The following is a 15,360-nucleotide window of genomic DNA, read 5'->3' on the forward strand; positions in this document are numbered from 1 at the left end:
TTCTCCAGACTTTCTCAGTCTATTCATGACTTTTGGTGCAGGAGATACCAGCTCAGATGCTGTCAGACTGCTCTGGAGCTGTAGCAGTTCCAACTCAAGTACCTCAGGTGCTGTTTAGTGCTAGCACTGCACCCTGAATTGCTGAATAAAGGACACTATTGTTGCTTCATGTATATTTGTCTTGCTTTTCTTGAAGATTCAGTTGGTGGCAGCGTAATATTTTGTTGTCAAGGGATCAGGGTCTTTTTAGATGTCTGCTTTCCCCTCCTTTCCCATATTTTTTTCGTATTTTTCTGGACAAAGAGTCTGATCATACTGGATGTTTTACAGCATCGGAGGTGGCAGTCCCAAATAATAATGTGAGTTTAAAACCAGTGTTGTAGAAACCTTATGTCTTGCTCCTGATTTCAAGGGAAGTTGATGGAAGTTGCTGAATGCAGCAATAGGTAGTTTCCACTTCCAAAATTCTTTGCTTTCATAATAATTTTGTCTTGTGAACAGCTTCTATTATGTCTTGAACAAGGCATTTGACAAGATGTCCAATTCTTATGCTGCTTCTGCTTGTTGACTCTGGAGAATTTTTGGTTTAACCTAGTTTGAAGCTTTTCCATGAGGAGCCACAGGTGCAGTGATGGGGTTCTCTAGATAGTTCCTGTTCACTTATATGTATAGCTTGAGTATACCATACGGCATCACACTCAGCATATAGACTTGGAGGATGAAGAGGGAAAGGGGGACATTGAGAGGGATGCCTCTTGTCTTCCCAAGTCGCTGATGTCTGAGGGTGCCCTGCTTTCCTGGGGATGGCTGAACACCTGCCTGCCTAGAAGTGGTGAATGAATTCCTTGTTTTGCTTTGCTTACATGCGCAGCTTTTGCTTTCCCTATTAAACTGTCTTTATCTCAACTCATGAGTTTTCTCACTTTTACCCCCCAGGGAATGGAGAGAGTGAGCAGCTGTGTCAGACTTAGTTGGCTGCTGGGGTTATACCACAGCCACCATAGCTGGGGATGATTATCTCATTTATATGACCAGGAGTTCCACAGTCTGGATTACTATTCTATAAAAACCCTTTCCTGCTTCTTTTAGGACCTTCATGTTTTAATTAATTCAAATATAATACAAACTGATGTCTTGATGGAAAGTGTTTCAGTATTTATGCACTGAACTGTCACCAAATTCCACAAGAACCCAGGTGATACATTTCCATTTTTAAAGGGTACTGTCGTGGTAGACAAGAAATTTAAGGTGTTCAACTTCTGCAGACCTTTCACTTGCAACAGCGGCTGTTTGCTTCCTGCAGTGCTACCATGGAGTGCTATCTTTCATTTCAGCCCTTCTCATCAGGAGGATGGGTAAGATCCAAGCCTCAGAAGCTTTACAGCATCCATAAAAGTCCAAAGTTTCTTTCTAAAAGTATTTCTTCATCTCACCTATTCGATGACCAGTACTTTGAGGTTTGTGGTCTTCAACCTTTTTCTCATTGACAGATACATATTTAATAGCATTGAGCTAAAAATCTAGAATCATGTGCAGTCCTGTTGCAGCCTCACTGTTTCTTTTGTTTTGGGGATTATCTGTATAATCAGAACTGGAATTACTCAAACAGGATAGCCACTGCTGCTGAACATGCTTGTCTTCCTTTGGGTCATTTTCTTACTCTGCACAAAAGCTGTGTGCAGATTAGATTAATCTGCAGTTTACAGCATGATCCCCTACTTATTTCTCAGTTACCTGCTTTGCATTTGATTTTCACATATAACCTATATTGTTTGAATGAGTCTGTCTTGTTTGGTCTTTCTGCCCTTGTTCTGACTGCTACTCTGTGTAGCCAGTGCTCATCTCCTCCACAACATGCTGTCAAAAAGTGCGTTTAGGGTCACTTTCAAGTCACAGAAAATGTTGAGTGCTTTTAAATATGGCAACAGTCCAGACAGGTTCTCTCTTAAAATCAGTAAATAAAACGTGGTGCTGTTTTGAGCTTTGATTCACTTCATGTGTTCTTTATTGCTTTAATACAGTTCTGAAACCACCCTGCTAGTGAATCATACCATGTAAATAAATATATTGCCTCACTTTTGTATCATATAGGCAAAATTGTCATTTTGATCTTTGTGATCATAAGCTATTATCATCTTATGTTTGTGGTAGTCAAATAGGTAGTTTTGACCTGTTAATTCATTTCCACAGCTTCTTCTATATATTTATTAGCTGAGTGGCAAACTTTCTGGCCTATGATGTTACTGTTTTTTCTTTCTTCAAAATATTAAGTCATGATTTATTGGAACTATGGTAGCATCACAAAACTGCCAGCCACTTGAGATTTTAATTGCAGCTTTTTCAGAATTATGAGGAACAAATAATTTGACCTTGCCATCACAAGTATTTATTTCTAAAAATTTCTCAGTGATAAAGGAAACATCTCTAGAGCATTGGGAAGTACTTGATTTTCTTTATAAGATATGTCATCTTAATTGTTCCCTAATGTAAAGTATTTATTACATCACTACTTTTTTCAGCTCTTGACAGTTTTGCTATCCTTAGCTAGCAGTAAGTTATTTTTTTTCTTATGCTTTAAAGACTCTTATGCTTCTTAGCTGAATCAGTTGCAACTTTTTATCTTTCTTTACTTTTCTGTATTGTTTCGCTGCATCATAGTTTCTAATTTATTGATACTTATTTAAACTTTGTTTTGTTTGTGATTTGTTTGTGGTGTTTTCCTCTAAAAAAATATATTGGTTCCCTCTTTTCATTGTGGGATTGTAGCCTTTTGTCTGTTGAATAGATTCTTAAACACCTAATTTTCATTAGCAGCTTTATTCTTAAAGACATGTAGTAGTTGTAATCAAAGTACTGTTTAGGATATTTAAATTCTATTTTAAAGAAAAAGTAGGTAACTCACTCTTTGAAAAAAAAAAAAAGGTAGTTTGTTACCTTGCTATCTGTTAGGCCTCAAATATGTTTGAAAAGGAGGATGTCAGTTGCTCAGCTTCTAGTTACTTGCAAAAATTCAAGTAACAGGTAAGCCAGTAGTAGTGCAGGCAGGTAATTGCGAAAATTTGCACTTCAGGCTCTTGGTGCAAGTCTAAAGTAACCTCACCCATAATTACAGATGTAAGCTGATTAGATAATTATACACAGGCCCATTGGTCACTTACTGACGCATAAACACAATTTGTCTTCCTTTAGTTTCAGTTTCTCTTCCAGAGCCTATCTTCAAAATAGGGAATTATATGGTTTAGGTGGTAAAATTTGGAGAAAAAACAGAAGCTAAAATATTGCAAATTTATCAGGTTTTTTATTGCATGTGGCAGATGTTTAAACTGAAACTTGATGGAAACTGGGCACCTTTTCTTCTTTGTTTATCAAAACTGTAAGCACTTCATAACCAAAGTTCTGTCAGCACTCTGGATTTGAACATTTTGTTTTTCTGATCTTTGTAGTATTAAGCTCAGCATTATAACTAAATGTGTGATGCTGTCCAGGAGTTCTGTAGTTTCTCTTTTGGTGAGCCCAGAATGGCAGACTTCCTGTAGAAATACCAAAATGTCATAGTCTGGTTTGAGTTTTACCAAGAACTTTGTTTTTCTTTGTCACTTACACAAAGATTTTGAGACATGTTTTTATATTTACAGTAGATGCTGAAATCAATTAAATTGCATGTGTTAGACATGCAGCTTGAAAACATTTGTCTTCCTTACGTTTTCTCTGACAAGTGCTTGCCAGGATCACTTTCCCCTTGTTGGAGCATGTCATACAGTTAGAGCAGCAACTTACCAACTTGACATATGAGCATTACATTTTTGCTTTTGAGAAATGAATACTTTTATCCAGCACGCTGGTGAAAGAAAAAATTAGTCTTCTTTGTCCATCTTACCTTTTCTCATCTTCTACATAGCCAAAATCAGTTTGGATCTTTTTCTTGCAGGCTTTGACAGCATCAATATGTGATCTCTGCCTCTGTATGTGATACAGTAATACTAGTTGCTGAAGAGTAGCCTTGAGGAGATGTGGGTTTACAGTGGCTTGCTGGTCTATCTCATGTCTATTTGTGTTCAGTGGCCAGTTACATCTAACTTTGGAAAAAACTGCTCTGCTCTGTGCCTGTGCTGGCTGAAGTTTCATATATGATTCTGCACAGGTATTGTTCAGATGCTCAGCATTCAACTTTGAAATTCAAGACCTTTTTTTGGCATTTTTATACCATCTGAGGCATGAGGATCAGTGCCATCCCTGGAGGTTTTCGAGAAACAATGGGACATGGCACTTAGTGCTGTGGTCTCGTTGACAAGTTGGTGATCGGTCAAAGGTTGGACTGGAGGATCTCAGAGGTCCTTTCCAACCTAAAGGATTCTGTGCTTTGCGTTTCAGGTGACATACAGAAATGGAGATGAGACGTACATAGTATGCTCTGTTCATTTCTGTGAGTGCTGCAGGTGTGGCAGTTGGACAAACTTAGTTACAGAACAGGGTTAACTGCAGTTCTTGCTACATTTATTTTCTTAAGGAAGAAATAAATTTTTTAAAGTTCAGTAATACTTTGCAGCAGTCTGGTTTGAGCTAGATTTTTGAATGCTGACAACACAAGGAAAATCTGCTGTGCTTTTCACCCTTGAAGATTTGTGATGTGCAGTTCTACAAGACCAACAGTTGCAGGACAAGTCCTATGAGGAAAGGCTGAGGGACCTGGCGTTGTTTAGTCTGGAGAAGAGGAGGCTCAGGAGAGACCTTATCACTCTCTACAACTACCTGAAAGGAGGCTGTAGCCAGGTGGGGATTGGTCTCTTCTCTCAGGCAACCAACAGTAGGACAAGAGGGCATGGGCTTAAGCTCTGCCAGGGAAGATTTAGATTGGGTATCAGGAAGAAGTTCTTTCCAGAAAGAGTGGTCAGGCATTGGAATGGCTTCCCCAGGGAGGTGTTGGATTCTCCAACCCTGGAGGTTTTTAAGGCGAGACTGGACGTGGCACTCAGTGCCATGATCTAGCAATCAGAGTGGGGTTGGATTAAGGGTTGGACTTGATGATCTCAGAGGTCTTTTCCAACCCAACTGATTCCATGATTCTATGACCCATTTTCAACCAGGGAGAAGTGCAGCAGTTGGCAGCTTCTTTTTCTGTCTAAAAATTAAACTGTCATGAGATACTCTGTTCCTGATGTGAACTTCAGACTCATGACTAGACCTTCATTTGCTTGGAGAATGTCACAGGGAGAGAAAAAGGACTATCTACCCTGGTCTTCCAAAACTAAATTGGTAAAAGCTCATCAGTTTGTGAAAAGATGAAAAAAAATAGTGGAAGATTGTTTTGAAGGTCAGCAAAATCATGAGTGTTCTGAAAATGCATCGTAAGGTATTCTATAGCAGAAGAAATAGAAAGCACCGAACAATAGATCAGCTGAAATTAAATGGAGTAAGTCTTTAACACATGTACAAAATTGTGACGTTCACTACCAGATACATAAAGTGACTCCATCAAAGCTGAGATAGACTGTTAAAAAGAAAATGTGGTTAATCAGTGATTCTAATACATAGTGGTACAAGTGGGTTCTGGTTCAGAAAATCCCAATACAGATGACTACTAGTAATTGTAGTTATTTGTCCACTGTGTTATGTATTTATTTTTGCTGAACATCAGATAATGATGAAAAATACTAAATTTGATATAATCTTAATGTTTTCAGCACCTTATAAAGATTATAGCTGATTTGAAGAGAGTTTTTTGAGCAGCCTGTGAAATATTCTCTTGATTAGTTCACAGTTCTGCTTATTAACAACGTAAAACACTTTGAAAATGTTTTTGTTGAAGTGTAGATTCAAAATGTCACAATATTGCCTGTACTATTTTCTCTCACTTTTCATAATATTACAGCAGTCATTTTCTGTTTTATGTTCGGCCTTTGGCATGTATGGTGGATTGGTATGCGGAAAATGGGAAAGTTGAGCATTCGTTTTATATTATGACTGCACAGTGTTAGATATAGGGAGCTGTTTGGTGTAAGAGGTCAAGATATAACAAGTAAAATTGTGTGTAGAAAAGAAAAGCTTCTGGGGTTTCGTTTTATTTGGGTTTATTATTTTGAAATTACTTGTGACTTTGAAATTTCATTAATATGATATCATGAAAGGTAAATAGCCAGCATTTCAGGGAAAGCAGGGAGGAAAAAGGTCTCAGTATATCAAGCCAGACCTACGTGTCACGCCATACAAATCTGCTGAGCATTAAAAAAACAGTCCTGAATTAACTGACTGTGAAAGCAGAGGTACTGTAAAGAGAAGAAGGCAAAAAAAATGCTTTCAAATAAAGATCCAGGAAAAATTTCATTTCTAGTATTAAAAATAAGGGTTACACTCATGATTTGTGTCTGAGATTGAAATTACCTTTTTTCTTCTTCTGTTTTTCCAATTGAAGTAGAGAGAGGCCTTACAGAGAACTCTAGTGTGGCAGGCTTTGTTCTAAGAAACTGAAAAGTTCACAAGTCTTGGCACAAATAATGAACTTTATATGTTCCCCAGCTTCAGTTTCTTCAGCATTCTAGGCTGAAATCAAAGTCCTTTAAACTGCTAGCCCTATAGAGCTTGTAAGTTGTCTTCTGAACTCAAGAGCCCCTTGAACTGCATCTGGCCTTGGTTGATTCTATGACTGAACTTTGCTGTGAGCAAAAGTTCTTTCTTCCTTCTTTACATCTGATCTTTATTATTGTGCAAATCTGAATGTGTATATATATACACTGTTTAAGTTCATTTATCTTTATTTTTAAGTCCGACGGCTGCAAAATTGCCAGCAGAAGAACAAGTGAAGCTGCTTTTGTTCTTCTTCATCCCATTTTGTGTATGTGTTGACATTGACCATACATGCAGGTGTTGTGTTGGGAATTTTCCTGTTCTGGTAGCAATATTTCTGGCCCAAATAGAACTCTTTTAATGGATGCACAAAGTTATACAAAGATGAAGGTTCTGTTTTCCCCTTATGGTTTGGTTGAGTCTGAATTTGTTTGGAATTTGATCTGTATCTTAATTTTGGGTTTGATTGTTGATTATTTGTTTGGAGTTTTTTTATTTCCTTTTTGGCTAGGCTCTTTCAACACATTCAGGACCATTATTTGAAGGTTATTGAAATCTGGCATTGGTTCTGGGGTGGCAGTCAGTTTTCAGTCCTCCCCTCAGGCTGAGTACTCTGATCTTTCTTAGTCATCTTCCTTTGCATGTGTTTGAAAAGCATCATGCTTTTGGTTTTAACAAGTTATTGTTTCTTGCTTTGGCTTGCCACCTCATGGTTATGTTTTAACTTGTCTATCTTCTCTGTTTTCCATGAGAGAGCATATGGTTTTGGGGTTGGGTTTTTTTTTAAGTCTCTTCATTTTAATTGCCACCTTTAATCAGTTTGAGTAATGCAATTTTTTTTTGTTCTTTCAGAATCTTACTTGTTAAATGTTTTATCACTTCTCCTGATTCCTAATATGTGCAACAGAGGAACACTTTACCCTTTCAGTTTTCTCTCTTAATTTATTTTTAACCTGCTTCCCCTTTTCCATGTAGTTGCACTGTGCTTCAGCTGATTGCTGCCTGTAAGTTCGTGGGTTTCTCTTGCATGCCATACCTACTATGGCCTTTAGAACTGATGAATTTTGGTACAACAAGCTTGGCTGGACAAGATGTTCGTTTATCACCACATTCTTTTGTGTACACTGCTCTGGATAATGCTGCTTGTAGCACGTCCTTGCTGACCTAGGAGTTCAGCTATTTCACTGACAGTTGACATGGAGGTCTATAAGGATGACTGAGTTCACAGACAGCACAAAGGAAGGGAATAGGAAGTAATCTCAACTGGCAGTATAGTCTCTACTTCCTTCATCCATTCCTTTTTGTTCTTTTGATGAAAATTGATTTTGTATTGTAAAATACCAGTGATTTCATCTTGTATAATACACTCAATTGAATACTGTAAAACAGAAATCTTGACAAACTCTCAATGCCTGATCTCTAAGTCAGGCTGAACTTGAAAATGGATTTAAATCCCCACACCATGGGGGACTTCTTCCTCTGTATTTTACACAATATTCATTGATACGTTAACCCTAAGTCTATGGGATGAAGTAAGGTAGCATAAGAATCTCTTGTCCTTTCCATTAAGGTGGTTTAGTAATTTACAAATACTACTAGGACACTTTGTAGGAGACGAAACAGGAGCACATCAAGAAGAGAAAAATTCTGAGGAACTGAATTTAATTGCTTAAGATCACCAATATGAAATAATCTAGTCTTCAGCAGTCTGCATGATTTTAAGATGACTTTTCTATGTACCTGTATCTTTTTTGTTTAGTTGGCTTTTCTCTTTTGTTCCTTTTATTCTTGGCAAGGGGGAAGGCTATTCATCCAAGATCGTTACCTTCTACATCCCTCTTTTGTTCATAAATAGCTTATAAATAATAGTTACTTTTGGATGTATTTGGTACTATTGAATATGTGTTAGTGAAGTGACCTTCCTGGATATACCACTTTGTCAGCCTTAAAGAGAAGAGAGGAACCCTGATCAGTAGCTTTAAGGTTAAGTGCATGTCTTACTAACATACTAGAATTCCTCAAGTTTGATAATTATTAGTGGACAAAAGAGAATTGGCACTTGTTTACATCTGTATTCAAAGGCTTTCGAGTGAGATTCGGTGGAAGAGACTGATTAACAGAAGTTGTTTATTGCATGAGAAGTAACTGCCAGTACAGATGAAACTATTTCTAGTAAAGCACAGAATTGAATGCAGAGTTTTCATCAAAGCCAAAAGGACTGTGTCGTGCCTTGGGGTTTTGTATCAATCTTGCCATTAGTGTATATTAACTTCACCTATGGAAAAGGTGGGTAGCAGTAAGCTAGGAAAACTGTAGATGAAAAGAATGAAGGTAAGTCAATAAAACAATTTTGTGAGGCTTCATAAAACTAGAAATGGTTGCATAAAGCAGACAATGTTCCTCACTAGTATACGTAAATTCAAGTATGATGAAAGTCAGGGCAGATGAGTAACTCATATGGACTGGTGTTTGCTTCCTAAATTTTATCTTATGTTTGTACACTGAAATCTTAAAGGCCTCTTTCAAATCCACATGTCTGTCTTTCAGCTTTGCACAGCAAATGAAGGGCAGCTACACTGTCAGGATTTCCTTGAAGTGTAGTGTGGTGCTATTATTACTACAGAGGATCAAGTTAAAAGTAAAGCAAAAGTGAATTCTTGATTGTTTGGTGTATGAAGGCTTGGGAGTATTTTTTTCTCTACTTTTCTATGTCATACACATTAAAATAACTTGTGTTTGCTTGGAGATTAACTCTACTTGCTTTTATATGTTATGTGCTAGTTGTTCTTCATAGAGAAATGTCATCTGTCGTATATTAGTATTACCTAAAGGTAATAGTTGTTCTGCTCAGGTGATTACACTAACAGTGCTCAATCAATAATAAAAATACTGAATATAGCTATTAATAAATATATTTTTTCTAGATTTAAAAATGTTGAACTCTTTGTTATTCACTTATATGAAAATATAAATTAATTTATATGTCTATGAAAGTATTCACTGCGTAATTTTTCCCTTTTGTTCTTGCATACTTTGATGGACTTATAAAGTCAAAATAAATGTTCTGCAATGGATCAAGTACTATATTTCATTCCATCTGTGTGAATGTACCTTTATGGGCCCCTCATAGTTTTTTAGACTAAAGAGCATAATTGTGACAGGGTTTTTTGCTGTAAAAAAAAAGGATGATTGTGTTCACTTTTCTTAGACTGTCTCATTCACGGTGTTTCTTTGGTTTATTCAAGGGCACTGGGAGTTTCAGTGACAGACTATACATTTGAAGACTGTCAGCTAGCTTTGGCTGAAGGACAACTTCGTCTGCCTTCAGATACATGTCTTCTAGAATTTGCAAAGCTTGTGAGAAGCCTTGGGTGAGCATATACAATATTTATATGTAAGGTGCATATTTATTATGTTTATACAGTTTTCCCTTCATATAAGAATATTGCATTTGTGAATATATATATGGAATGTTGTCATAATACAATCAGAGAAACTCTAATATAAAATCAAACCAATACTATACTTCGCTTGCAAGCCTCACCCCTGAACCCTAATGAGTAGAGTAGGTTGTAAAGTTCTTATTTCTCATCTGACAAGTGAGCAGAGCGAGTCTGAAGCATTCATTCCTAAGCAAAACTAGAAGACACTTTCTGAAGAGGTCAGGTATACTGTGGGATTCCTAATATTTGATACAGTTAAGAGTCAATTGCCTTTTCCTGTGACATCTCTGAAGGGAAAACAAGTGCTTCTATAGCAGTCTTGTGACTGGATTAACCTCATAATAGTGAGGACAGAGGGTCACCCTTTCCCAAGCAGCACAGTGTGGTTGTTGATCTTCTGAGTAGGTTGCTACCAGATGGACTTTCTGATGAAACTATAGCTCAGTATATGCAGCATGGATCTTCTCTTCTCTCTTCCCAATCTCGTTTCCTGCTGGCCTTACCTTTCAGAAAAGCCTCAACAAACCTGAAAAATTCACATAAACCAAATAGTAGAACTTGTTGCTGCTGTTTTCCAATTTTTCTCCTGCTTCTCCAGTCATCCTATTGAACTACCACAAACTAAATATCCAGCTTCATCCTATTAACTGTTTTAATATGCAAATACCTTTTTCATTTTTTTAATCTCACCACCTGAAAGTATAGAACTTAGTTTTATGTTTCCATTCTGTACTCTATTTCCTTCCAGTCATCCTATTGAACTACCACAAACTAAATATCCAGCTTCATCCTATTAACTGTTTTAATATGCAAATACCTTTTTCATTTTTTTAATCTCACCACCGGAAAGTATAGAACTTAGTTTTATGTTTCCATTCTGTACTCTATTTCCTTTCACTAATTTTTCTTTTGTCTTCAGCTTGTGTACATAAATGAAAATAAGAGCAAGCTGTATTGGAGAATAAGGAGTGTAAGACAGCAAACATTATTCATTTGGACGATAAACATATATTAATCCACTGTCAGGACCTCCATCTGAAAAGGCTTCCATTAGGATAGGAGAGACTTCTAAGGACAAAGAATGACTCTCACTTGGTTTCAAAGGCTCTGAATTTACAGTACTAAGATAAAAAAGCAAACAAAACAAACCAACCACCCACGTCTCTTATTATGCAGTTGATAATCCTGGGATTCAGTTTAATCCTCTTGTTAAGTTGTCTGGCTTCTGTCTGCTCAATTTAAAGCTGTTCTTTCAAATAATGCTTTTCTGGGTTTTTGTTTTGGCCTCAAACAATTACATACATTTGTGGGTGAGGTTCCCTGCAGCCCTAAAGTTCCCTTTCTGGTTTGAGCAATTATTCATTGTTGAAATATCCTGTCCGGATTTGGGTATGTGCCAATAAGAAGGCTATTATGATGGTATTTTTTTGGCACAGTTGGATGAAGAATTGTAATATGACTTCATCTCTAATGCATTTTTGATAGATATAGTCATTTTGCTGTTTATTCAAAAGTTTTGAGGCCAGGAAAGCATTAAGGTCATCCACTTGCATCCCTAAATAACTGGAACAGTAGATTTTAACCAGAGATTTTCCATACGGTGTTAATACTTGTGTATGAGCAATGACATACCTTTGAGGTAACATCCAGTTTTAAAAGATTTCTATAGTGACATGAATTCAGACTCATTCTTTGTTTAGATTCTTTGAAATCAACTTACACCTCAGTTTGCTACACTGAGGATTTATTTCTGTGCACATTATGTATCTACAGTATTCATTATCATTGTCTGTAAAATTTTGCATAGTCTGTGCTCAGCTGGATGGGATTCAGTCCAAAAAGCCATGCAGCCACAGCAGTGAGATCTCATTCTTCATCTAAGGAAGAGCTCAGGCTCTGCTGGCAGAGCAATACAGCTGGCTGAAACTCAGCTGCCTCATACTGAACTCTGTGGCAAAATGACAGCTTTATCAAAGGGATAAATTGATCATAGACTTACCTTCTCAAATTGTGCATTATTAGTCCTCAAACAGTTATGCTTCTCTGTAGACTGATAATTTATGGCTGACCAATGAGCTGGTTACTAAGCTATATGCAGTCTGTATTACAGCTTTCATGCATTGTAAATCCTTTGCTTCATTCGATGATTTGTTGCATAATTAGTTACCTCACTGTTTAAAGTGAGTCTCTATTTTTACTTAGGTTGGATCTATTACCATGCTCTAGACATTGAATCTTGTTTGGATTTTGTTCCTTGCTAAAGACGTCTTTGGATTATCTTCTCCTTCAGGAAGTGTTAATACAGTTAATTAAGTCTCGTCCTCATCTTTTTATGAGCTGGTTTAGGGTAGTTGCCTACGAGGAGATCCTTGAGTTCTAATTTGAATTGATTTGTTTCTATTGTTTCAAACTTCTGTTTGTTCTAATTCCTGCTTGTACTTTGCTCATAAACCAGAAGAACTTTCTAGCTTTAATTGTTGTTCCGCTTTCTTATGGAGCAGTGGCTTTTAGGCCATCAATGACTCCTTGGAGTATTCAGTTTTCTAATTTTTTTAGCTGTGATTGTTCTCAGTTTTATTTGTTTTGGTTTTTTGAAAATTAGAGATATTTTTCTTTTCTAAATAAATAAAAGGCCAAATGGAGCACATATTACAATCCAAAGTAGAATTTTTTTTAGTGACTGTGTTCTGCCTGCCATTAGATCAGGCTTATACAGCCAGCTCTTACAGAAATTTGAAATTTTACTTAAGTAATTCTAGTGGTCCAGGCCTTTTGCATTTTTTTTTTTGGTGGGGAGGAGTGGGAGCAGTGAGGGGAGGGCTGTGGGAGGAAGGAGAAAGAAATCAGTAGCTTCATCAAACTTGTAACCAGATTAAGGATCACCTGTTTGCTTATCCCGTGCTTGATTTATTTTTTTGAATTTTATCTTTTCTCTTGCTGTCTGTCTACCCTTCAATTTCTTAATATTCAGTATTCTGCTACTGCATTATTTACTCAGTTGCTTCATGGTAGTTTCATCATAAATCTTTGACTTTTAAAACTGCAGATATGTTTTGGAACACATAGCAAGAGTGAATGTGTGTTGCATCCTTCTGCTTTAGTCACTGTTTTCTTCTTCCTGATTTTTCTTATTAATTCTACAGTCTTTTAGGAAAAAATATTCTTTAAGAATTAAGATTATGCATCTGTTTTTTGTGATTTTTTTTAAGCTTGGCAGCACCGATAATTTTACAAGATGACACATTTTCTTTTCCGGCATCAAAAAGCAACAAGTATAGAAAAGATATAGAAAACAAAAATAGAAAATGGTGACACGGTGAACGTGGGAATCTGTGTTTTATTACTGGAATACTGTGGCACATGAACCTTTGGTTTGGCTATTTCTTGATGTGGTGTATGCCTTTAGCATACAGACTCTGAAGTTCTTGGTACCTTTCACTGAAGACAGTATGGCTCTGCTGATTGTGTCTTACTTTAAACAAATATGGTTTGTACCATGTTATCTTTTTCAGGTCAGATTTAAAAAAAATCCACTGTTCTTGCCTTTTTAGACAGCTTAGCTTTTGCAGTAGGATTACTTTTAGTGATTTTTATCTTTATCATGATAAGCAATTAGGTTTTGAATTCTTTTTGATTCCTAACCATCTCCTTTGCTTGCCTGCTCTGAGTATTATTGATGTCTTGTACCCATGTGGTGGGTGGGTACTGGTGATACCTGCCCTGACAGTATGTGCTACAGCCTCAGCAAGCCTGCAGAGTTTGCCTCCTTACATACTCCCCAGCCCTGGTGAAATTCAATGAGTTTCAAACCCACTGGTTTTGAATCAATTCTGCTGTCTCTTAAAAGCCATAGTGTTTTGGTACGAATGGCATGACTTAAAGGGCAGTTCCATTTTGACTGTTACTCTCCAGTATTATCAACTTGACTGTGAGGATCCTTCTAGGCAGTGCTCTATAGGCTTCTAAAGATCAGGAAGGAGGAAATAATTACCTCATAGACCTGATGCCTTTCTATTCTTGCTCAACAGTCTTTACCATCCAGACTACAATGCAAACTTGTGCTTTACATGTGTGCCTGAAATGATGGTCCAGACTGTAGGCAGAATTTTGAATCCCCAGTGTAATAACCCTCACAGCTAATAGTTCAGTGACTTCTGAATATTCAAAGATCATAGAAAGAAAAAAAAACTTCTGGAGGATGTTGTCCATCTGCATTTGATAAAAGCAATACTCAGAGTACTCAAGAAGGTCAGTTTTGCAGCTGTTCAGTATCCTTTCTGCGTTATGACAAGAAGCAGCACAGAAGTACATCAGCAGACACAAAACTGAATGCATTGTGCTTTTCTGACTTAGGGCATGTTTCTCTGAGCTTGCAGTTTACAGTAGCTATCTACAGGATCCAGCTGTTCTTCCAACTCTGCAAGACACTAGAAGGGTTTTGGCAGGTTCCCAGCACGCAAGAAAGGAGTTTGTTTTGAAATAGTTAAATGCAGCTAAAACTAGTGTACTTGCTAAAAATAGCAGTAATTATGCTGAAAATATTCTACCTTCAGGGATCTGATTTTCCCTGTCAAGTCTGCTGTGAAGAATTTAATGTTCAGAGCTGTTAATCTTGAAAAATGTCCTTTCCATCTTCATGGAATTAGGAATGACTTTTTGTTCTCTTTAGTGTGCAATGACCTAAAAAATAAAGCAAAACACCACAAGAGCAAATAATGTTATGTATCATAAAGCCTTAGATCCTGCATGGAAGCCATTAGGCCAACAAGCATGATTTCATCAGCAAAGACATTTGCTGTTGGCTTTCTAGATTTTATGACATCCATTAAGATAAAAGTAACAATTGTAAAGGAGTTGAAACATCCAAACCATTTCACATTGGTTCAGAACCTATTTTGAGATTTGTATTTGGCTTCAGAAGACTTCAGCATAGCAGCTTTGGTCATCAACACATCAGTTACTTTCTGATTTTGAAGGGCTAAAGGGAAGCAAGCCCATCTTGGATTACCAGAAGTACAGTGCAGCCATACCCAAATTCAAGCAGTTTGCCTCACTCATCCACACTAACTGCTTTTGAGATTGGCTCACATCTCTTTCTGTATTTACAAAACACAAACCACAAGATTTCTGTAAGATTTGTGGTAAGCCATGCTACTTTCCATATGAGGTTTTGCCTTCAAACCTTTTCAACTTTTCAGATTTAATTGCTGGTGAAGAGGAGATCTCACAGGTCTTGAACACTACTCACCAAAGGGGTACCCCTCTGTTACAGAAAGTGAATTTTGAGTCAATTCATTGCAAACCAAATCTCTCTGATTTAGAGACAGATGTTGGACTACATATTCTGTGTCAGTGG

General features: G+C 37.1%; 1 protein-coding gene across 1 annotated transcript in view; it reads left to right on the forward strand.

Moving 5' to 3' along the window:
• Positions 1-15,360, forward strand: part of LPCAT1 (lysophosphatidylcholine acyltransferase 1) — a 65,703-nt gene that overhangs the window by 32,758 nt on the left and 17,585 nt on the right. The window contains exon 10 of the mRNA XM_071553545.1: positions 9,807-9,932. Within this exon, the coding sequence (XP_071409646.1) occupies positions 9,807-9,932 (126 nt within the window). The remainder of the gene's footprint in view (positions 1-9,806; positions 9,933-15,360) is intronic.

The sequence above is a fragment of the Pithys albifrons genome, chromosome 4 (genome assembly GCF_047495875.1).
Source record: "Pithys albifrons albifrons isolate INPA30051 chromosome 4, PitAlb_v1, whole genome shotgun sequence".
NCBI classification, from domain to species: Eukaryota; Metazoa; Chordata; class Aves; order Passeriformes; family Thamnophilidae; genus Pithys; species Pithys albifrons.